The 24,489-nt window shown below is 38.7% G+C and overlaps 1 protein-coding gene across 2 annotated transcripts in view; it reads right to left on the bottom strand.

Annotated features, from left to right (window-relative positions):
- The window catches only part of GLRA2 (glycine receptor alpha 2), a 209,504-nt gene that overhangs the window by 106,809 nt on the left and 78,206 nt on the right, over positions 1–24,489 (bottom strand). For both annotated transcript variants that reach the window (XM_040266603.1, XM_040266602.1), the window contains exon 7: positions 21,512–21,726. In XM_040266603.1, the coding sequence (XP_040122537.1) occupies positions 21,512–21,726 (215 nt within the window). The remainder of the gene's footprint in view (positions 1–21,511; positions 21,727–24,489) is intronic.

The raw sequence follows: 24,489 nt of genomic DNA on the forward strand, positions 1-24,489 counted from the left end.
TCATGTGTAGTTTTGAAAATATTTGGATATTCGAGTTTCATTAAGGCATAGTCAATTTTGAAAAAAGAAAAAACTGAGATCATCCCCCTTTTTCCATTAGGGATGGATTAGGTTTGCTTTAGGTGTATCATGCAGTTTACTTCAGATTGGAGCTCATGGCTTCTTAAGACCTAGATGATGATACAGTCCAAAGCAATGCTTAGGTTCAGATGCACAGATACTGTTTAATGACACATTAAAATCAGAGGAAAACAAAAATCCACTTGGTCCTTCTTCAGTAAAGAAAAGGAGGTGTTTTCTGATGATTGGACCCCTATGGAAGAGTGTGGGGGCTGCACCTCTGGCCCAGAGTGACTGTAGACAGTTCAGGGGAGGAGATCCCTGGATGCCTTTGTCAGAATTCAAAGAATATATTTGCATCCAGAAAATTGGAGGAGCTAGAAGCAGAGATGAACCCTTGCATCAACACATTGAGAAACCTCCAAATCAGTTGAAATAGTACTGAGGAAGCAAACAAAACGGAGATAAAAATAGCCCATTTGGGTACCCTCTTACATAAACAATTGCTGCTTTATTAGTGTTTCTTTGGTTACATTATTCAATAAGAAACAGCTATCAAAGAAAAATGAATATACCACTACTTGATACAATCCATGAGAGAAGCAAAACTTTATAAAAATATTATTATGTTGGTGTGACATAATGTAATTAGCCAAGATTCTCAGTGGTGAAGAATAGTTGGTTAAGGAAAGATGGGCCCCTGGTTATGTGATTTCCATTTTATTCTATCTCCTAGAGAAAGGATATACTATAAGCTAGGTGCTATTATAGTGGCTTCCCTGGTAGCTCAGTTGTTAAAGAATCTGCAATGCAGGAGACCCTAGTTCGATTCCTGGGTTGGGAAGATCCACTGAAGAAGGGATAGGCTACCCACTCCAGTATTCTTGGGCTTCCCTTGTGGCTTAGCTGGTAAAGAATCCGCCTGCCCAAGTGGTGCTAGTAGAATCTGCCTGCCAATGCAGGAGACGCAAGAGACACGGGTTTGATCCCTGGGTTGGGAAGATCTCCTGGAGTAGGAAATGGCAACCTAATCCAGTATTCTTGCCTGGAAAATCCCATGGACAAAGGAGTCTGGTAGGCTACAGTCCACGGGGTCACAAAGAGTAGGACACAGCTGAGCACACACAAAATAGGTGCTATTATAGGGAGCAAGCCAGATAAAGATCTTTGTTTTCATGGAGCTCATATTCAAGCTAAATGAAACAGATAATATATAATAAAGACAACATAATAGAATTTGATACAAATCTGTGTTGCTCTAAGATTTAGAAAGATGGTGACGATAACCCTGTATGCAAGACAGCAAAAGAGACACAGATTTATAGAACAGTCTTTTGAACTCTGTGGGAGAGGGAGAGGGTGGGATGATTTGGGAGAATGGCACTGAAACATGTATAATATCATATAAGAAACGAATTGCCAGTCTAGCTTTGATGCAGGATACAGGATGCTTGGGGCTGGTGCACTGGGATGACCCAGAGGGATGGCATGGGGAGGGAGGTGGGAGGGAGGTTCAGGATGGGGAACATGTGTACACCCGTGGTGGATTCATGTTGATGTATGGCAAAACCAATGCAGTATTGTAAAGTAAAATAAAATAAAATCTGAAAAAAATTAAACTTAAAAAAAATAATAAAATGATAAAATACAGGGGGAACAAATTGAAAAGTAGAGTTGGGTCAAGGTGTTGATGAGGGCAGGGGTGAATGACTAGGGCATCTAGTCATTCTTATAAAGGCTAGAACAGGTCAGAAGATAAGATTTGAATAAAGACTTGGAAAAGGTAGAGAAGTTACTCATGTAAGTATCTGGGGCCAGAGTGTTCCAGGCACAGAGAACAGTCATTGCAAAGGCCCAGGGATGATAGCACGTACCTAGCATATTTGGAAAACAGCAAGGAGACTAGTGTGCCTGGAGTAATGAGCAGGAAAGTTGTTAGTTAGCTGGCTGCCATCTTGGTAGTTGAATAACTGGATTGTCTGTCTCTCATCATTCAGCAGGCTAGCCTGGCTTTATTCACATGGTGGTATTCATAGGGTCCCACAAGCAGTAAGAGAAAGCTAGCCACAATGTGCAAGCATTTTTCAAGTCTCTGCTTATGTCACATCTGCCATTGTTCCTTTGATTGAGACAAGTCACATGATCAAGTTGGCAGTCAGTGTGGGAGGGGGCTATTACTCAAAGGGTATGGATACAGAGAGGGGATTATTATAACCATATTTGTTAAAATTCTATCTCATTGCCCTTACTTTACTGAATTATAATCTCCAATTTATGTATATATCAGTTTCTTTCTTCATGTCTATATCCTGAGTGTATAGTACATGCTCCATAATAGTTCAGTTTTTCCTCACTGTGTGGCATTTTTAAGAACTGAAGTCACTTAGGTTATATGACCCAGATAGAGTTCTCATTTTAGTGAGATGGAAAGAGAATTCAAAATAATCCTGAACCTCAAAATACTGTCCCCCAAATATTTATAAGCCTCACCAGGAGGTGAGCAGAGGCACAGCCTGGATAGCTTCTCCTACTGTCAACTCCCTGTAAGGCTCCCAACGACATTCCTGAATTAAAGTACCAGTAGTGGTCCAGCTCTCTCCCAAGAGAATTTGCACACATCATCTCTTTGCATATTTTTATCACACACTCACTACATCAATTCTTCAGTTTGCTGTGGCTCAGGAAATGTCAGAAGGGAAAGTTTATGAAATCTCCCACGTATGCAGACATCTGGCTGAAGCAAACAGGCCCAAAGGTCAATATGCCAAAGCTTGGCTTTGTTACTTTTCAATATTTTATCCAAGAGCTCAGTAAAATCCTGATTTCTCAAAACAGAATTGTTCCCCGCCTCTTTTAGAAATACCAATGTGACCTAGGAAATTCCTTCCAATTAGCTTGGGATTAGGAGCATTCATCTTTATTTTTTAAGTTAAAACAGACATCCTCCAAAACTCATTATCTCAAAACTTTTGTAGGTATCAATCTTGCTGCTTTCATAGTTTCTCTTGCTGCAGTCTCTAGATAGAAACATTCTTATGGGGAATAAAGCATGACCAAACATGGCAGGACTCTTGTTTTAAATTCCAAGCTGCCTGGGTTTGGCAGCTTCTTGAAATGGCCCAGCTGGTCTTAGTTGACCAGATGGCTGAAAAGCAAGGCAAATTTTCCTTATATAGGAAATAGGGCATCTCAGTTAATAATGGCTAAGGATAATGCCTCTGGAACTTTGCTCCAAGGAGATGGTTATGGACCTGTGAGAGTCACCTGCACTGCATCCCAACTGTCCCCTATCAGTGCTTGCTCTTAGCTCTACAGCCTCTTGGCTGTAGCCACGAATTAGACTCAAGAAATGCTTACGAGTGGCTGCAAATCATTTAGCTGTAATAACAAACAGCATAAAGGAAAAGAATTGTTTAACTCCATTTGGCCACACTCAAAGCCTGCCTGATGTCTCACAGCCTTCTATTCAGTTCACCCTGATATTTTCCTGTGGGTCAGAAAGACAACAATACACCCAGCCTTTAGTCTGCCTCTAAGGGTTCAATGCTCTGAACTGTTAGAACATAACCAGCAGAACAGCTTCTGGGAGGTTGGTAAAAAAAAAATGTATATTTCAAAAACCAATTTTATAGTTTCAAATGGCAAAGTACCTATGGAACAGATATCATGCCGTTATTTCATTTTTCTTTTTTTGAGGGAGGAGACTGAACTTCTAAACACCAAACTAAATAAAAACTACAAACAGCTTTGGTTGGCAGGAAGGCAGGAAATTAACTTGGATTCAATAAACACAGTTTCTTACTTGAAATGTGTTTAAAATTCGTGAAGCATGTTGGAAACCTGCCCAGATTGTCTTCTCAAAAAGCTTGTTTTATAAATGTAGCCCAAATATTATGAATAGTAAAGACCTCATTGCCTGGAATGACCTTTACCTCCTCCTACTTCACCTATTTAGTCAGCTTCATAGATTCAGTTAAGGATCCCTCCTTCAGGTCATGTCCCTAGTACTGCACCTTCCCTCTTCTCTGGCTCCCTTCCCCCCTTCTCCTTCCCTCTTCTCTCTCTGTTTCATCCTCCTCCATTTAATAAGTTAGGCATTTTCACTGATGTCCTGTATTCCACATTGTTTAATAATCAACATTCCACGTCCTCACAGGACTAAGACTCTAAAATTAAACATATTTATTTATTTTATAAGGATAATAGCATTGGAGTTGGAGACACTTATTGTTTCAGAATTTCTACGAAAGCCTCACTATGAAGGGAGAATCTACATAGATGCTTTCAGGATGCAGGACTTTCTAGAAGAACTGCTATCTAGAGACTTTTATACCTGACACCCTGTATTATGGAAGACTAGACATTTGAAAAGAATTAATTGAAAGAATGGAATTTGTAGATGTTGACAGTGCTATGGCATTTTCCCCACTCTTCTAAAGGTGGGAGGAGAGGAGAAGGTTGTATACCCCTATCACAGTAAGGGAAGAGGTTGGCATCTCCTCCACATGTCATATCTGCTGAGCTGCTGAAACTCCAAGTTGCCCTGGGATCAGACAGTAAAAGAGTTACTAGGAGAACCTGTCTTGTATCCTTAGTAGTTTGGGCTTTGTATGAAACTGTGAACACCAGTACTTCTTTTTAACAGTACGACAGGGCTGTCTTGCTGTCACGATGTTTGTTTAACCTATATGCTAAACACATTATGAGAAATGCTGGGCTGGATGAATTACAAGCTGGAATCAAGATAGCTGGGAGAAACATCAACAGCCTCAGATATGTGGGTGACACCACTCTAATGGCAGAAAGTGAAGAGAAACTAAAGAGCCTCTGGATGAGGGTGAAGGAGGAGAGTGAAAGAGCCAGTTTAAGATTAAATATTAAAAAAAAGCATCATAACAAAATGCAAAAAAAAGAAAGAAAGAAACTCTTAAATATTCCATATGTTAAAATAAATGGTGATTATTCTCTTCAAGAAAATTAGAGATAGCAAGGGAACTTTTCATGCAAAGATGGACACATGATAAAGGACAGAAATGGTATGGGCCTAACAGAAGCAGAAGGTATTAAGAAGAGGTGGCAAGAATACACAGAAGAGCTATACAAAAAAGATCTTAATGACCAAGATAATCATGATGGTGTGATCACTCACCTAGAGCCAGACATCCTAGAGTGCAAAGTCAAGTGGGCCTTAGAAAGCATCACTATGAACAAAGCTAGTGGAGATGATGGAGTACCAGCTGAGCTATTTCAAATCCTAAAAGATGATGCTGTGAAAGTGCTGCACTCAATATGCCAGCAAATTTGGAAAACTCAGCAGTGGCCACAGGACTGGAAAAGGTCATTTTTCATTCCAGTCCCAAAAAAGGCAAAGCCAAAGAGTGTTCAAACTACCACACAATTGCACTCATCTCACACTGTAGCAAAACTAGCTCAAAAAAAAAAAAACAAAGCTCAAAATTCTTCAAGCCAGATTTCAACAGACTTGAACCAAGAACTTCCAGATGTTCAAGCTGGATTTAGAAAAGGCAGAGGAACCAGAGATCAAATGGAAAACATCATTGGATCATAGAAAAAGCAAGAGAATTTAAAAAAAAAAGCATCTACTTCTGCTTCATTGACTATGCTAAAGCCTCTGACTGTGTGGATCACAACAAACTGGAGAATTCTTCAAGAGGTAGGGATACCAGACCACCTTACCTGCCTCCTGAGAAATCTGAATGCAGGGGAAGAAGCAACAGTTAGAACTGGACATGGAACAACAGACTGGTTCCAAATCGGGAAAGGAGTATGTCAAGGCTGTATATTGTCACCCCGCTTATTTAACTTATATGCAGAGTACATCATGCAAAATGCCGGGCTGCATAAAGCACAAGCTGGAATCAAGATTGCCAGGAGAAATATCAATAACTTAAGATATGCAGATGACACCACCCTTATGGCAGAAAGCGAAGAAGAATTAAAGAGCCTCCTGATGAAAGTAAAAGAGGAGAGTGAAAAAGTTGGCTTAAAAGTCAACATTCAGAAAACTAAGACCATGGCATCCGGTCCCATCACTTCATGGCAAATAGATGGGGAAACAATGGAAACAGTGAGAGACTTGTATTTTCTTGGGCTCCAAAATCACTGCAGATGGTGACTCAGCTATGAAATTATAAAATTTTTTTCCTTGGAAGAAAAACTATGAGAAACCTAGACATTGTACTAAAAAGCAGAGATATTTTTTGCCAACAAAGGTTTGTATAGTCAAAGCTGTTTTTTCCAGTGGTCATGTATGGATGTGAGAGTTGGACCATAAAGAAAACTGAGTGTTGGAGGTCTGATAGTTTTGAACTGTGGTGTTGGAGAAGACTCTTGAGAGTCCCTTGGACTGCGAGGAAATCAAACCAGTCAATCCTAAAGGAAATCAGTCCTGAATATTCATTGGAAGGACTGATGTTGAAGCTGTAACTCCAATAATTTGGCCACTTGATGAAAAGAACTGATTCATTTGAAAAGACCCTGATGCTGGGAAAGATTGAAGCCAGGAGGAGAAGGGGACAACAGGGGGTGAAATGGTTGAATGGCATCACCGATTTGGTGGACATGAGTTTGAGCAAGATCAGGGAGTTGGTGATGGAAGGGGAAGCCTGGTGTGCTGCAGTTCATGGGGCCGCAAAGAATCAGACACAACTGAGCTACTGAACTGAACTGAATACATCAAATTTACTGTTAAGTTACTGCAAATATAGTCATGATCAATTTGAAGTGGCACATATTAATATATAGAAATATATACAACTTTCATCCAAGTTTTCTGTTTGTGCATGTGTGAGGTTTGGCTACAAATGTACATGGAAAACTATACTTGAAGGACATAAATCTAAATCTTAATAGTTATATACTGGTTCATTAATGTCAATGATATTTTCTGTGTTTTCTGTCTTATTTATAACAAGCATGTCTTACTTGTTATATATAAGATAGTGCAATGCACGTACCTATTCTGTATAGGGCATTGCCATAGTCCCTGGAAGCACTTTCTCAGGGACTGCTATGTGTATAAATTAGAATGAGCGTGTATGTGTAAGTAATTCTTTGTTTTCCATGATTCATTTTTTATCCCATTTTCCTTACTCACTGTCATCCATATGAGTCACATCTCCCCACAGTCAGTTGAGAGTCAACCATGTTTAATAATAGCCTAATAAAATATACATAGAAAGATAAACCTATGATAGCAAAAGGATAATTATGATGAGTTCAGAGCCAAATATAAAATTTTTTTTATTATACACTGTTTAGGCTTATCTGAATTCCTGATTGCCTCTCATACAAAGATTACTAATCAATGACCACTTTTTTAGCAGTAGTTTTTTAAATTGAAATATACTTGATTTAAATATTATATTAGTTTCATGTGTACAGCATAGTGATTCAATATTTTATAGATTATACTCCATTATAAGTTATTACAAAATAATGACTTGAATTCCCTGTGAGGTATGATGTATTCTTGTTGCTTTTTTATTTTATACATAGTATTTTAAATCTCTTAATCCCCTAACTCTGTCTTCCCCCACCAACTTCCCTCTCCCTACTGATAACCACTAGTTTGTTCTCTATATCTGTAAGACCATTTCTGTTTTTCAACATACATTCATTTGTTTTACTTTTAAGATTCCAAACATAAGTGATGTCATACAGTGTTTGTCTTTCTTTCTCTAACTTATTTCACTAAACATAATATTGTCTAGCTCCAACTACATTACTGCAGATGGCAGAATTTCATTCTTTTATATAACTGAGTAATATGTTCTTTATCCATTTGTCTATTGATGAGCAATTATGTTACTTCCATATCTTGCCTATTGCAAATAGTGCTGCTATGAACACTGGGGTGCATGTATCTTCTTGAATTAGTGTTTTCGATTTTTTTCTGGATACACACCTAAGAGTGAAATTGTTGGAACATGGTAGTTCTATTTTTAGTTTTTTGAGGAATCCCTATATTGTTTTCCCTAGTGGCTGCACAAAGTTACATTCCCACCAACTATGTATGAGGGTTCCCTTTTCCCCACATCCTCACCAACCAACATTTGTTATGTGTAGGCTTCTTGATGCTAGCTATTCTGACAGGTGTGAGGTTTTGATTGTGGCTTTGATTTGCATTTCCCTGATGATAAATGATGTTGAGAAACTTTTCACGTGCCTGGTGGCCATCTGCTTTTCCTCTTTGCAAAAATGTCTATGTAGGTATTTTGCCTACTTTGGGATTGGGTTGTTTAGTTTTTTATATTGAGTTATATGAGCTATTTATTTACTTTGGATATTAACTCCTTGTCAGTCATATGATTTGCAAGTATTTTCTTCTATTTAGTAAGTTGCCTTTTTGTTTCGTTTATGGTTTCTGTTGCTGTGAAAAAGCTTTTGAGTTTAATCAGGTTCCATTTGTATATTTTTGCTTTTATTTCTTTTGCCTTAGGAGACAGATCCAAAAAAAATAATGCTACGCCTTATGTCAAAGAGTGTTCTGCCTTGGAGTCTTCTTGGAGTTTTATGTTTTCAGGTCTTACATTTAGGACTTTAATCCATCTTGAGTTTAGTTTTACATATGATGTGATGAAATGTTTTAATCTCATTCTTTTATGTATAGCTGTACAATTTTCCCACCACCACTTATGAAAGAGACTTTGTTTTCTCCATTGTTTATTCTTGCCTACTTTGTCATAGATTAATTGACTGTGTATGTTGGGTTTATTTGTGAGCTTTTTATTCTGGTCCACAGATCTATGTGTCTGTTTTTGTGCCAATGCCATGATGTTTTGCTTACTGTAGCTTGGTCATATTATATGAAATCAGGGAGTGTGATATCACAGCTTTGTTTTTGGATGTCTTTCCATTCCTTTGTATCATCCTCAGTTTCCTTCACCATTGTTTTATACTGTTCAAAGTACAGGTCTTTTACTTCCTTTGTTAAGCTTTATTTCTGGATATTTTATTCTTTTTGATGTGATTTAAATAGGATTTTTTCTTTCTCTTTCTGATAGTTCATTATTAGTGTATAGAAAAGCAACAGGTTTCTATATATTAACCTTGTATCCTACAACTTTTCTGAATTTATTTATTCTACTAGTTTTTTGCTGGATACTTTAGGATTTTCTACATAAAGTACCATATAATCTGCAAATAGTGACAGTTTTACTTTTTCCCTTCCAATATGGATGCTTGTTCTTGCTTCCTTCCATCTGAATACTGTTACTAGCACTTCCAATAATATGTTTAAAAAAGTGAGGAGAATGGGCATCCTTATCTTGTTTCTGATTTTATTTTATTTTTAGCTTAAACGGAGCAATTTATTTTCTCATGGTTCTGGAGGCTCAGCATCCAAGATCAAAATAGCAGCAGGGTTGTTTTGTTCTTTTCTTAAATTTTTATTTATTTATTTTAATTGGAAGCTAATAACTTTATAATATTACAATGGTTTTTCCATACATTTACATGAATCAGCAATGGGTGTACATGTGTTCCCCATCCTGACCCCCTGTCCCACCTCCTTCCCCATCCCATCCCTCAGGGTCATCTCAGTACACCAGCCCTGACACCCTGTCTCATGCATCAAACCTGGACTGGCGATCTATTTCACATATGATAATATACATGTTTCAATATGATTCTCTCAAATCATCCCACCCTAGCCTTCTCCCACAGAGTCCAAAAGTCTGTTCTTTACTTCTCAGTCTCTTTTGCTGTCTTCCATATAGGGTCATTGTTACCATCTTTCTAAATTCCATATATCTGTGTTAATATAGTGTATTGGTGCTTTTCATTCTGGCTTACTTCACTCTGTATAATAGGCTCTACTTTCATCCACCTCATTAGAACTGATTGAGATGCATTCTTTTTAATAGCTGAGTAATATTCCATTGTGTATATTTACCACAGTTTTTTTAATCCACTCATCTGCCGATGGACATCTAGGTTGCTTCCATGTATTGGCTATCGTAAACAGTGCTGCGATGAACATTGGGGTACACACGTCTCTTTCAATTCTGGTTTCCTCGGTGTGTATGCGCAGTGGGATTGCTGGGTCGTATGGCAGTTGTATTTCCAGTTTTTTAGGGAATCTCCACACTGTTCTCCATAGTGGCTGTACTAGTTTGCATTCCCACCAACAGTGTAAGAGGGTTCCCTTTTCTCTGTACCCTCTCTAGCATTTATTGTTCATAGACTTTTTGATAGCAGCCATTCTGACTGGCATGAGATAGTACCTCACTGTGGTTTGGATTTGCATTTCTCTGATAATGAGTGATGTCGAGCATCTTTTCATGTGTTTGTTAGCCATCTGTATGTCTTCTTTGGAGAAATGTCTATTTAGTTCTTTGGCCCATTTTTTGATTGGGTCATTTATTTTTCTGGAATTGAGCTGTATGAGCTGCTTGTATATTCTTGAGATTATTTCTTTGTCAGTTGCTTCTTTGCTATTATTTTCTCCCATTCTGAAGTCTGTCTTTTCACCTTGCTTATAATTTCCTTTGTTGTGCAAAAGCTTTTAAGTTTAATTAGGTCCTATTTGTTTATTTTTGCTTTTATTTCCATTACTCTGGAAGGTGGGTCATAGAGGATCCTGCTGTGATTTATGTAAGAGGGTGTTTTGCCCATGTTTTCCTCTAGGAGTTTTATAGTTTCTGGTCTTACATTTAGATCTTTAATCCATTTTGAGTTTATTTTTGTGTATGGTGTTAGAAAGTGTTTTAGTTTCATTCTTTTACAAGTGGTTGACCAGTTTTCCCAGCACCACTTGTTAAAGAGATTGTCTTTTCTCCATTGTATATTCTTGCCTCCTTTGTCAAAGATAAGGTGTCTGTAGGTGCATGGATTTATCTCTGGGCTTTCTATTTTGTTCCATTGATCTATATTTATGTCTTTGTGCCAGTACCATACTGTCTGGATGACTGTAGCTTTGTAGTGTAGTCTGAAGTCAGGCAGGTTGATTCCTCCAGTTCCATTCTTTCTCAAGATTGCTTTGGCTCTTCGAGATTTTTTGTATTTCCATACAAATTGTGAAATTATTTGTTCTAGTTCTCTGAAAAATACCATTGGTAGCTTGATAGGGATTGCATTGAATCTATAGATTGCTTTGGGTAGTATACTCATTTTCACTATATTGATTCTTCTGATCCATGAACATGGTACATTTATCTATTTATGTCATCTTTGATTTCTTTCACCAGTATTTTATAGTTTTCTATATATAGATCTTTAGGTAGATTTATTCCTAAGTATTTTATTCTTTTCGTTGCAATGGTGAATGGAATTGTTTCCTTAATTTCTCTTTCTGTTTTCTCATTGTTAGTGTATAGGAATGCAAGGGATTTCTGTGTGTTAATTTTATATCTTGCAACTTTACTATATTCACTGATCAGCCCTAGTAATTTTCTGGTGGAGTCTTTAGGGTTATCTATGTAGAGGATCATGTCATCTGCAAAGAGTGAGAGTTTTACTTCTTTCCCAATCTGGATTCCCTTTATTTCTTTTTCTTCTCTGATTGCTGTGACTAAAACTTCGAAAACTGTGTTGAATAGTAGTGGTGAGAGTGGGCACCCTTGTCTTGTTCCTGACTTTAGGGGAAATGCTTTCAATTATTCACCATTGAGGATAATGTTCGCCGTGGGTTTATCATATATGGCTTTCATTATGTTGAGGTATGTTCCTTCTATGCCTGCTTTCTGGAGGGTTTTTATCATAAATGAATGTTGTTATTTTTGATTTTAAAAGAAATGCTTTTAGTCTTTCACCATTGGGTATGTAGTTAGCTGTGGGTTTGTCATAAATGGTTTTTTATTATATTGAGATATATTCCTTCTATATCCACCTTGATGAGAGTTTTTATTAATATCATGAATGGATATTGAATTTTTTCAAATGCTATTTGAGATCATTATATGATTTTTATTCTTCCTTTTGCTAATGTGGTGTATCACATTGATTAGTTTGCAAGTATTAAAATATCCTTAAGCCCCTGGAATAAATCCCACTTGATCATGCTATGCTGCTGCTGCTAAGTCACGTCAGTCGTGTCTGACTCTGTGCGACCCCATAGACGGCAGCCCAACAGGTCCCCCATCCCTGGGATTCTCCAGGCAAGAACACTGGAGTGGGTTGCCATTTTCTTCTCCAATGCATGAAAGTGAAAAGTGAAAGTGAAGTCGCTCAGTCATGTCTGACTCAGTGACCCCATGGACTGAAGCCTACTAGGCTCCTTCGTCCCTGGGATTTTCCAGGCAAGAGTACTGGAGTGGGGTGCCATTGCCTTCTCTGATCCTTTTTATATATTGTTGGATTCATTTTGCTAATATTTTGTTGAAGATTTTTGCATCTGTGTTCATCAGTGATATTGGCTTGGAATTTTCTTACTTTGCAGTGTCTTTTTCTGGTTTTGGTACCAAGGGCAATGGTGGCTTCATAGATTGAATTAGGAGTGTTCTGTCCACTTCAGTTTTGGGGAATAGTTTGAGAAGCATAGGTATTAGCCCTTGTTTATAAGTTTGGTAGATTTTTCCTGTGAAGCCATCTAGTCCTGGACTTGTGTTTGCTAGGTTTTTTTTTTCTTTTCAATTACGAATTTAATGGTTCTGCTAGTTGTTGGTCTTTTCAAATTGTTTCTCCTTGATTCAGTCTTGGCAGGTATATGCTTCTAGAAATTTGTCCATTTCTTTGAGGTTGTACTATTTGTTGGCATATACTGTTGGTAGGATTCTCTTATGATTTTTGTACCTGTGTGGTATTGTCCGTTATTTCTCTTCTTTCACTTATTGTGTCATTTGTTTGGGTCCTCTCTCTTTTCTTCTTGGTGAAACAAGCTAAAAGTTTATCAAGTTTGTTTATCTTTTTGAAAAACCAGCTCTCACTTTCTTTGATATTTTCTTTTGGTCTCTATTTTTATTTCCCCTTTTACCTTTATTATTTCCTTCCTTCTGCTGAATTTGGGCTTTTTTCTTCTTTTTCTAATACCTTCATGTGGTAGGCTGTGTTTTTTCATTTGAGATTTTTCTTATTTCTGGAGGAAGGCCAGTATTGGTATAAATTTCTTAGAATGGCTTTTGCTGCATCCCATAGATTTTGGAAAGTTGAGGTGGAAAGTTGTGTTCCCCTTTTCATTTATCTTGTTTTATTTTCTCATTTCCTCTTTGATTTCCTCATTGACCCATTAGTTTTTTAGTAGCATGTTGTTTAGTCTCCACGTGTTTGTTCTTTTCTCATTTTTCTTTCTGTAACAGATTTTCAACTTCACACTGTTGTGGTCAGAAAAGATGCTTGAAATAATTTCTGTCCTTTTCAATTTGTTGAGACTTATTTTATGGCCTAGCTTGTGATCTGTCCTGGAAGTAGGTCCATGTGCACTTGAAAACAATATGTATCCTGCTGTTTGGGCATGAAATTTCCTGTAGATATCTATTCAATCTAACTGGTCTATCGTGTCATTTAAGACCACTGTTGCCTTATTGATTTACTCTCTGGATGATCTGTTCATTGATGTAAGTGGGGCACTTAAGTTCCCTACTCTTATTGTATGATTGTCCATTTCTCCCTTTATTTCTGTTAGTATTTCTTTGTATGTATAGATGTTCCTTTATTGGATGCATATTTGTTAACGTGTGTAATATATTCTTGTATTGATCACTTTATCATTGTATAATGTCTTTCTATGTCTTTTGTTATAGCCTTTGTTTTAAAGTCTATTTTGTGTGATATAAGTATTACTACTGCCTCCTTTCTTGTCATTTCCATTTATGTGAAATGTCTTTTTCCATTTCCTCTCTTTCAGTCTTGTGTGTGTCTTTAGTTCTGAACTGAGTTTTGTAGGCAGCATGAAGATGGGTTTTGTTTTTCAAAAAAATACAATCAGCCACTCTATGTCTTTTGATTGAAACATTTAGTCCTTTAACATTTAGAGTAATTATTGATAGATATGTACTGATTGACATTTTATTACTTATTTTCTGTCTGTTTTTATAGTTTTTTCTAGTTATTTCTTTTTGTTTCTTTCCTTGTGGTTTGATGATTATCTTTAGTAATAGTATGCTATGTTTCTTTCTTTTTAGTTTTTATGTTTCTATTGTAGGTTTTTTTATTTGTGGTTTTCATGGGGTTCATATATGTTGACCTATAACCAAATCTACCTGTTTTAAACTGATAATCATTTTAGTTCAAACACATTTAAAAGATCATTTTTTACACCTCTCCCCAACATTTTGTGTTTTAATGTCATATTTTACATCTTCATGTTTATCCCTTTAACTCTTTATTGTAGTTATAGTTGCTTTTACATTTTTTTGTCTTTTAATATTTGTACCGGCTTAGTTAAGTGGTAGATCCTCAATTCTTACTATATTTTTTCCTTTCCTTTCCTTTTTGGAACTTCAATTTTCTATAGATTCTTACTTTTTCCCTTCTCCCTCAAAGAGAAAACCCCTTTAACATTTCTCCATTTCTTTTACAATAGGTTTAGTTTTGATGAACTCTTTTAGCTTTTGCTCTTCTGAGTTTTATATCTGCTTGATGCTAATAGCAGTCTTTCTGGGTAGCGTATCCTAAGTTGCAGGTTTTTCCATTTCAGCACTTTGAATATATCATGCAACTCTCTTCTTTTTTTTTTTTTAATTTATTTATTTATTTTTAATTTTTACTTTACAATTCTGTATTGGTTTTGGCATAGATTGACATGAATCCACCACAGGTGTACATGCGTTCCCAAACATGAGCCCCCCTCCCACCCCCCTCCCCACAACATCTCTCTGGGTCATCCCCGCACGTCAGCCCCAAGCGTGTCATATCCTGCATCAGACATAGACTGGCATTTCGATTCTTACATGATATTATACATGTTTCAATGCCATTCTCCCAAATCATCACACCCTCTCCCTCTCCCTCTGAGTCCAAAAGTCCGCTATACACATCTGTGTCTTTTTTGCTGTCCTGCACACAGGGTCATCATTGCCATCTTCCTAAATTCCATATATATGTGTTAGTATACTGTATTGGTGTTTTTCTTTCTGGCTCACTTCACTCTGTATAATCGGCTCCAGTTTCATCCATCTCAGCAGAACTGATTCAAATGTATTCTTTTTAATGGCTGAGTAATATTCCATTGTGTATATGTACCACAGCTTTCTTATCCATTCATCTACTGATGGACATCTAGGTTGTTTCCATGTCCTGGCTATTATAAACAGTGCTGCAATGAACATTGGGGTACATGTGTCTCTTTCAATTCTGGTTTCCTCTGTGTGTATGCCCAACAGTGGGATTGCTGGGTCATAAGGCAGTTCTATTTGCAATTTTTTAAGGAATCTCCACACTGTTCTCCATAGTGGCTGTACTAGTTTGCATTCCCACCAACAGTGTAGGAGGGTTCCCTTCTCTCCACATCCTCTCCAGCATTTATTGCTTGCAGATTTTTGGATCGCAGACATTCTGACTGGTGTGAAGTGGTACCTCATTGTTACCTGCAATATTTCTGCAGAAAAATCAGCTAATAGCCTTATGGAGTTTCCTTGTATATGAGTCTGCTTTTATCTTGCTGCCTTTAAAATTGTCTTTAAGTTTTGCCATTTTAATTATGATGTATCTGTCTGGTTTTATACTGTTTGGAACTCTCTGTGCTTCCTGTACCTGGATATCTCTTTCCTTTTCCACTAGTTTGGGAGGTCTTTAGCCATAATTTTCTCAAATACATTTTCAATCTCCTTCACCCTCTTCTCCTGCTGGGACCCTTATAATTTGAATATTGGTACAATTAATGCTAAGCCAGAGATCTCATAAACTGTTCTCATTTTTAAAAATTTATTTTCTTTTATGTGATTTCCATTACTTTGTTTTCCAGATCACTTATGCATTCTTCTGTGTCAGTCTGCTTTTCATTTCTTCTAGTGTGTTTATTTTTCATTATTGAATTCTTTATTTCTGATTGAGTCTTTTTTTATATTCTTTGTTCCTTATTAACATTCTCACTATATTTATCTATTGTTTTCCTTAATTCAGTTAACATTCTTATTAGCAATGCTTTGCATTCTTTATCAGGTCAATTATTTATTTCTATATAATTATGTATTTTAATAATTAGAAGAGTATCTCCAGCTCTATACAGTCAGCAAAAACAAGACTTGGAGCTGACTGTGGCTCAGATCATGAACTCCTTATTGCCACATTCAGACTTAAATTGAAGAAAGTAGGGAAAACCACTAGACCATGCAGATATGACCTAAATCAAATCCCTTATGATTATACAGTGGATGTGAGAAATAGATTCAAGAGATTAGATCTGATAGACAGAGTGCCTGATGAACTATGGATGGAGGTTCATGACATTGTACAGGAGACAGGGATCAAGACCATCCCCAAGAAAAGGAAATGCAAAAAAGCAAAATGGCTGTCTGAGGAGGCCTTACAAATAGCTGTGAAAAGAAGAGAAGTGAAAAGCAAAGGAGAAAAGGAAAGATTTACCCATTTGAATGCAGAATTCCAAAGAATAGCAAGGAGAGATAAGAAAGCCTTCCTCAGTGATCAGTGCAAAGAAATAGAGGAAAACAATAGAATGGAAAAGACTAGAGATCTCTTCAAGAAAATTAGAGATACCAAGGGAACATTTCATGCAAAGATGGGCACAATAAAGGACAGAAATGTTATGAACCTAACAGAAACAGAAGGTATTAAGAAGTGGCAAGAATACACAGAAGAAATATACAAAAAAGATCTTCATGACCCAGATAATCACGATGGTGTGATCACTCACCTAGAGCCAGACATCCTGGAATGCAAAGTCAAGTGGGCCTTAGAAAGCATCACTACAAACAAAGCTAGTGGAGGTGATGGAATTCCAGTTGAGCTCTTTCAAATCCTGAAAGATGATACTGTGAAAGTGCTGCACTCAATATCCCAGCAAATTTGGAAAATTCAGCAGTGGCCATAGGACTGGAAAAGGTCAGTTTTCATTCCAATCCCAAAGAAAGGCAATGCCAAAGAATGCTTAAACTACCACACAGTTGCACTCATCTCACATGCTAGTAAAGTAATGCTCAAAATTCTCCAAGCCAGGCTTCAACAGCACGTGAACCATGAACTTCCAGATATTCAAGCTGGTTTTAGAAAAGGCAAAAGAACCAGAGATCAAATTGCCAACATCTGTTGGATTATTGAAAAAGCAGAAGAGTTCCAGAAAAACATCTACTTCTGCTTTATGGACTATGCCAAAGCCTTTGACTGTGTGGATCACCACAAACTGTGGAAAATTCTTAAAGTGATGGGAATGCCAGACCACCTGTCCTGCCTCTTGAGAAATCTGTATGCAGGTCAGGAAGCACCAGTTAGAACCAGACATGGAACAACAGACTGGTTCCAAATCGGGAAAGGAGTACATCAACGCTGTGTATTGTCATCCTGCTTACTTAACTTATATGCAGAGTACATCATGAGAAAAGCTGGGCTGGATGAAGCACAAGCTGGAATCAAGATGGCAGGGAGAAATACCAATAACCTCAGATATGCAGATGACACCACTGTTATGGCAGAAAGTGAAGAACTAAAGAGCCTCTTGATGAAAGTGAAAGAGGAGAGTGAAAAAGTTGGCTTAAAACTCAACATTCAAAAAATGAAGATCATGGTGTATGGTCCCATCACTTCATGGCAAATAGATGGGGAAACAGCAGAAACAATGACAGATTTTATTTTAGGGGTCTCCAGAATCACTGCAGATGGTGACTGCAGCCATGAAATTAAAAGACGCTTGGTCCTTGGAAGAAAGATTATGACCAACCTAGATAGCATATTAAAAAGTAGCGACATTACTTTGCCAACAAAAGCCCATCTAGTCAAGGCTATGGTTTTTCCAGTAGTCATGTATGGATGTGAGAGTTGGACTATAAAGAAAGCTGAGTGCCACAGAACTGATGCTTTTGAAAGTGGTGTTGGAGAAGACCCTTGAGAGTCCCTTGGACTGCAAGGAGATCCAACCAGTCCATCCTAAAGGAGATCAGTCCTGAATATTCATTGGAAGGACTGATGCTGAAGCTGAAGCTCCAATACTTTGGCCACCTGATGCAAAGAACTGACTCATTTGAAAAGTCCCTGATACTGGGAAGGATTGAAGGCAGGAGGAGAAGGGGATGACAGAGGATGGGATGGTTGGATGGCATCACTGACTCAATGGACATGAGTTTGAGTAAGCTCCGGGAGTTGGTGATGGACAGGAAGGGCTGGCATGCTGCCGTCCACGGGGCTGCAAAAAGTTGGACACGACTGAACTGAACTGACCTGACCTGAATTATGTTTTTTCAGTGGTTTTTGTCTTACTGTTTCGATTGAGCGTAGTTCCTATGCTTTATTATTTTCCTTAACTTTGTTTGCCTGTATGAATTTAAGTGAAACGGTTATCTATTCCAGTCTGGCAGAGATGTCATATATGGAAGCGTCCCTATGCAGACTGTGTCTGCCTAATGCATTTGGAGAGAGAACAGATTTGACGTGGACATAAGCAAGGTCTTTCCTCAGATTGTGCTGGTAGCTATTATGTTTGTAGCTATTACATTGATGTGAGGCTGGAGACAGAGGAGCTAGAGCTGTAGCTGGGTGTGAGTTGGGACTTTCCTTCTACTCAGTGGCCAGCACTGGCCTCCAAGTAGCTGGAGCAGAAGCCCTGTGGGTTGTACCTGAGCTGGCTCTGTTCCATTTAGGTATCTGCTTTCCCCTTTCCCAGCACTGGGACTTTCGCCCCAGAGGTGGAAATTGCAGAAGGGAGGCCCACGTGGGCCCTCTCAGCTCATTTTTGCCATAGACAGAAGTCTGTGTTGTTTCTAATGTGCTGCCTGTGCAGGTGCCAGCAATTATTTCTATCTGCTTAGATGCAGCCTCAGGTCCAAGTCCTACTTGTCTCTCACTGCTGATCAGTCCCGCAGTCTGTGACACTGCCGCCCTTTTGTGGAGCTGCACTGCAGGGCAGGAGGGGCCAGTGTGGACTCTCTTTGTGTATCGGGGTTAACTGTAGTGGAGTAGCCGCCCTCAGAGTTCTGGGCTGCTTCTGATACAGTGCTTGAGTATGTGCCAACAATAGTTATTGCTGCATCACCCAGGCTTTGCCCCAGGACTAGGTCATCTCTGTATGCCATGGCCTAGCTTTTTCCCTGGCTGTGGCAGCCCTGGATCACATACCACACTGAGACGTGTAGTAAGCTTTGCTGGAGCAAACACCAAGCAGTTGTGGGAAACTTGATAGCCCCTGGAGCAGTCCTCTAACCATCTTCTCTGCCCTGCCCCAGGGCAAGCCAGTGCACAAGCACTCCTCAGGAGCAGAGACCAGGCTTCCTACAGACCTCCTGTTGGTCCCAGTATCCTCCAAGCAGCCAAGAGGGCTCATCTACTCTGTATATGACCCCTGGACTGGGGCGTCCAGTCCGTGGTTTTCACTGCTTACTCCCCAAAGCTGGTGTTTGTTCATGTAATCTCTCTTTTCCTCTGAGACCCCTCCCAGGGTCATGGGCCCTGACTTGTTTTTCTCCCCTTCCTACTTGATTCCATATGTATCTTTCTTAGCCTTGCTTGTACAAGAGTCTTTCTGCTAGTTTCCATTTAGTTTTCAATGAATATTGTTCCACATGCAAATGTATTTTTGATGTATTCATGGCAAGAGGTGACTTCCATGTCCTCCTACACTACCATCTTGATTAATCTCCTTTTTAACAATAGTTTTGGCCATGATGTAAAATCACAATGGCTAATAAGAATGAATAACAAATTTATATAATCTCAAGCTCCCATTTTGAAGTAAATGACTATTCTTTTTGTATCAATGAGTTGTCGGAGGCTAAATATCTTATGTTTTGACATTATCTGTTTGCAGTGTACCACCAATACTTTAACTATCTATTAAATTGTGCAATATATTTGTGTGTCCTAAGGTTAAATGGCATGGCATACAGTGACGGCAGTAACTAATAAATAATGGGAAATAAACAAACGAACCTGTTTGGGAGGAGGCATAGAGTGGATTAAAATTTCTGTTAGGCAGTACTGATATGTGATTATGTAGCTGGAAAAAAAAAAGCTGTTACCATTTCTGACATCTGTATTCCAGTAGAAATATGACATAGGTGTTTTGTACTATTTGTTATACTATAAAGTACAAAAGTATCAGAGACAGATCTATTTCTTTCTCTATTAGCATACATTATCTAATATTTATCTTTGGGGGCATGAAACTTGAAAAATTAGTATAACTATTTTCCCACTATTCAACAAAATTCCATTAAAGCCACAGAACTCTTCCATATGTCATCTTATCTTCCAACACAGGCGATAATGTGGAACATGATATAACATTTCTTATCATGTCAGTTGCAGCACAACTAAACATAAGCCCAAGCCAGCAAAGATAGAGGATTACATCTCAGTTACTTTCTGGAACTGGGTTTTGTAGTAACTGCTAAACCAGTATGAGACAGTGTATACTGCATACTAAATTGAACTCACAGTCCTGGAAAATTGAGGCTAATGACTCAATGTACTCAGTGAAAGGGGGAAATATACATAGGAACATGCTGAGGTTCTGGGGCATTTCACAGGCAGGATGTTTATCATTATTTTCCTGAGCAATATTTACAAGTGCAGACAGCCACTCTTACATAAAAATAAATTATGCAACCATTATATTATTCAAGGTACTTCAAAATGTCTTTTTGCCCCTAATATCCACTCCATACTTCTTTGTAAACCTGCCACAGTTGCCAGAATTTTTACCATCTTCAGTGACTCCACTGTTATTCTCTAGGTAACTATGTTACTCAAAATAGTAATGTTATTAGCCATTAAGGTAAATTAAGGCATAGCGAACAAACAGATATCTGATTTGCTGCACCCTAATACTGCACGTTCATTTCCTATGTACACTCGTTGCATATGGCTTTTCTGTGTAAATTTGCAGTAGCTTAATTACAGTCCATGGGTTCACAAAAGAGTCAGACGCAACTCAGTGACTAAACAGAAACAAATTCAATCTTTTATTACAGGAAATGACTTCACCGAGTATATGAATCACAATAGCCTCCCCAATAAATACTTGACAATACAACATAAGTTGTATCAATCTTACTCCAATTCCTGTAAGCTTCATGCCTCGTAAACAACATGAGGTCAAAAGTACTCAAGGGCTTCTGAGAATTCCTGAGCCATGTTTCTGCCTCTGCTCATTCCTCTTCTCTCTCAACCCTGAATCCCCTTTCCCCTAATTAATCTGATTGCAAAGATCCCCCCTTTCTCTAAGAACCCTTAATGCTCTCAAACTCATCTTTCCATTCTCTTACTGTATTTGCATCTCCAGGTGCCACACGGGAGCAAACATTTCTGTCTTCACAGAATTCTCCAGCCCTTAAGACCTTTGACAAACTTCTCAGGTCACTTGTTGTGAATTGAGGAGATTGCTTACCTTTGGCAGAGATGCCCTGGAGCCTGAACTCTGGGTGGTCATTGTTAAGACTGTCGTTATGCCCAGTGCAACTCTGGCAGGGGCCGCATCCATGTTTATCCAAAAAGAGACCCAGGACAAAATGACTATCAACAAACTGGGGATGTACATCTGGATCAAATAATATCCCATCTGGCGTTCCAGGTGAAACTTAACCTCGATGCAGGTAAACTTTCCTGGAAACAGGAAATGATGATTTAAAAGCCTATTTGAAATTATCTTTCCCATTCCAGCCTCCCACTTTATTTTTATTAAAAAAGAACATTAAAGACAGATTTGAAAGAGTGCACAAAACACTAACTCTACATACCCAATTCAACTCTTTTCCAACTCGACCAGTAATGAAAATGACAGTGTGAGAATGAGTGATCTAGAGAGTCACTGGCTCAAAACCATATGGCATATTTAGTTTTCAGATCTGGGCTTCTGGCAGTGTGATTGTTTAGACAGAGCTTCCAAATTTTCTAGACTATTCAGTGGAAAGAAACGATTCATGTTTTGTGGGAATTATAGTATGTAATATATAGCATACAATATGTAACCAACAGCGTATATGTGTAGCATACACTATATAGCATTTAATACATAACATATAATATGAAATAGTTGAAACTGTGCCTTCCTAAGCAGTGAAGTTCATGTGAGGCTCCTAAAGGATTTGGATAATTGTATATCTATCTTCATGTTAGCAATAGCAAGAGAAAAATAGACATTTTTAGAAGCTATGAATTTAATCTGATCATTGTAAAAATTTCATAATCTCCTGGGTAATTACTTGAGGACATTTAGAATATACCTAGAATCTGTTTCAGTTCAGTTCAGTTCAGTCGCTCAGTCGTGTCTGACTCTGCGACCCCATGAATCGCAGCACGCCAGGCCTCTCTGTCCATCACCAACTCCCAGAGTTCACTCAGACTCACGTCCATCGAGTCGGTGATGCCATCCAGCCATCTCATCCTCTGTCGTCCCCTTCTTCTCCTGCCCCCAATCCCTCCCAGCATCAGAGTCTTTCCCAATGTGTAAACTCTTTGCATGAGGTGGCCAAAGTACTGCAGCTTCAGCTTTAGCATCATTCCTTCCAAAGAAATCCCAGGGCTGATCTCCTTCAAAATGGACTGGTTGGATCTCCTTGCAGTCCAAGGGACTCTCAAGAGTCTTCTCCAACACCACAGTTCAAAAGCATCAGTTCTTCGGCACTCAGCTTTCTTCACAGTCCAACTCTCATATCCATATATGACCACTGGAAAAACCATAGCCTTGACTAGACGGACCTTAGTCGGCAAAGTAATGTCTCTGCTTTTGAATATGCTATCTAGGTTGGTCATAACTTTTCTTCCAAGGAGTAAGCATCTTTTAATTTCATGGCTGCAGTCACCATCTGCAGTGATTTTGGAGCCCCCCAAAATAAAGTCTGACACTGTTTCCACTGTTTCCCCATCTATTTCCCATGAAGTGATGGGACAGGATGCCATGACCTTCGTTTTCTGAATGTTGAGCTTAAAGCCAACTTTTTCGCTCTCCTCTTTCACTTTCATCAAGAGGCTTTTTAGTTCCTCTTCACTTTCTGCCATAAGGGTGGTGTCATCTGCATATCTGAGGTTATTGATATTTCTCCCAGCAATCTTGATTCCAGCTTGTGTTTCTTCCAGTCCAGTGTTTCTCATGATGTACTCTGCATATAAGTTAAATAAGCAGGGTGACAATATACAGCCTTGACGTACTCCTTTTCCTATTTGGAACCAGTCTGTTGTTCCATGTCCAGTTCTAACTGTTGCTTCCTGACCTGCATACAGATTTCTCAAGAGGCAGGTCAGGTGGTCTGGTATTCCCATCTCTCTCAGAATTTGTTTACAGTGTTTCATTGCCTCTAAAATAGAGTACATGTACAGACATTACAACTTTTAACATACTATTATGAGACAGATGTTCCTTCCCCTTACCACTTCCCTTCCTTTTTAATTGGCTTGGCATTAGAAGCCCAGAAGGTAATTTGGCTTAGCCCACACAAATGATAAGAGATAGTGTTGGGTTCTTCTTGGTCAGGAAGAAGAGCTTAGAATCAGATTTTAGTTATTTCATAGAAAGCATTGTTGACTTCTAGAACAAATGTTCATGGACCATTTACTCAGGAGTGACTCCCTGAGCAGTCACTGAACAAACCATCATGTCTCAATTGCTTCTCCTTGATCAGCTTTTGTGATATGAAAGACCAGGACATTCACAGGAAAAGCCGTCGGCTTTACTGGGCGGGCATCATCTTCCTGGTAACAACAGATGCCCACTTGTTGCTACTACCTCAGATTCTCCCCTTGCACCATGTGTCTGTCAGCACTAGCGACAACGCATGACTTTTACAGCCAGCTGACTTCCCACCAACTGATTTTCACGCACGCTGTTTAGGACTGGAGAGTATAACAGCTGTATTTCTGGGTTTGCAAAGACCTGTAATTTCTCTCTTCCACTAAGGCAGAGTGCAAATTTAAAATCGATTTATTAATTCATTTGGCTGCCTCAGGTCTTAATTGTGGCAAGCAGGATCTTCGTTGTGTCATGTGGGATCTTTTGTTGTGGCGCATGGTCTCTCTAGTTGTGGCACATGGGTTCCAGAGCACATAGGCTCAGTAGTTTTGGTGTGCAGGCTTAGTTGCTCCACAGCATGTGGGATCTTAGTTCCCTGACCAGTGACCAAACCCTTGACCCCTGCATTGCAAGTGAATTCTTAACCACTGGCCCATGGAAGTCCTGAAAGTGCAAATTGATCTGAGGAGCCAATGTCAAGAGTGGATGCTGGGAACGGGCCAAAATTTATACATTTCCTGTACCACTTACAAGGTATCATACATCGTTCCTCAAAGTCCTTTGATAGTAGATGGTCAGCAAGAGAATAGCACAAGATTCCCAAGTCTCTTTCCTTCTCTCTCTCTTTTTGAAAAATTACC

The sequence above is a fragment of the Oryx dammah genome, unplaced genomic scaffold (genome assembly GCF_014754425.2).
Source record: "Oryx dammah isolate SB20612 unplaced genomic scaffold, SCBI_Odam_1.1 HiC_scaffold_23, whole genome shotgun sequence".
NCBI classification, from domain to species: domain Eukaryota; kingdom Metazoa; phylum Chordata; class Mammalia; order Artiodactyla; family Bovidae; genus Oryx; species Oryx dammah.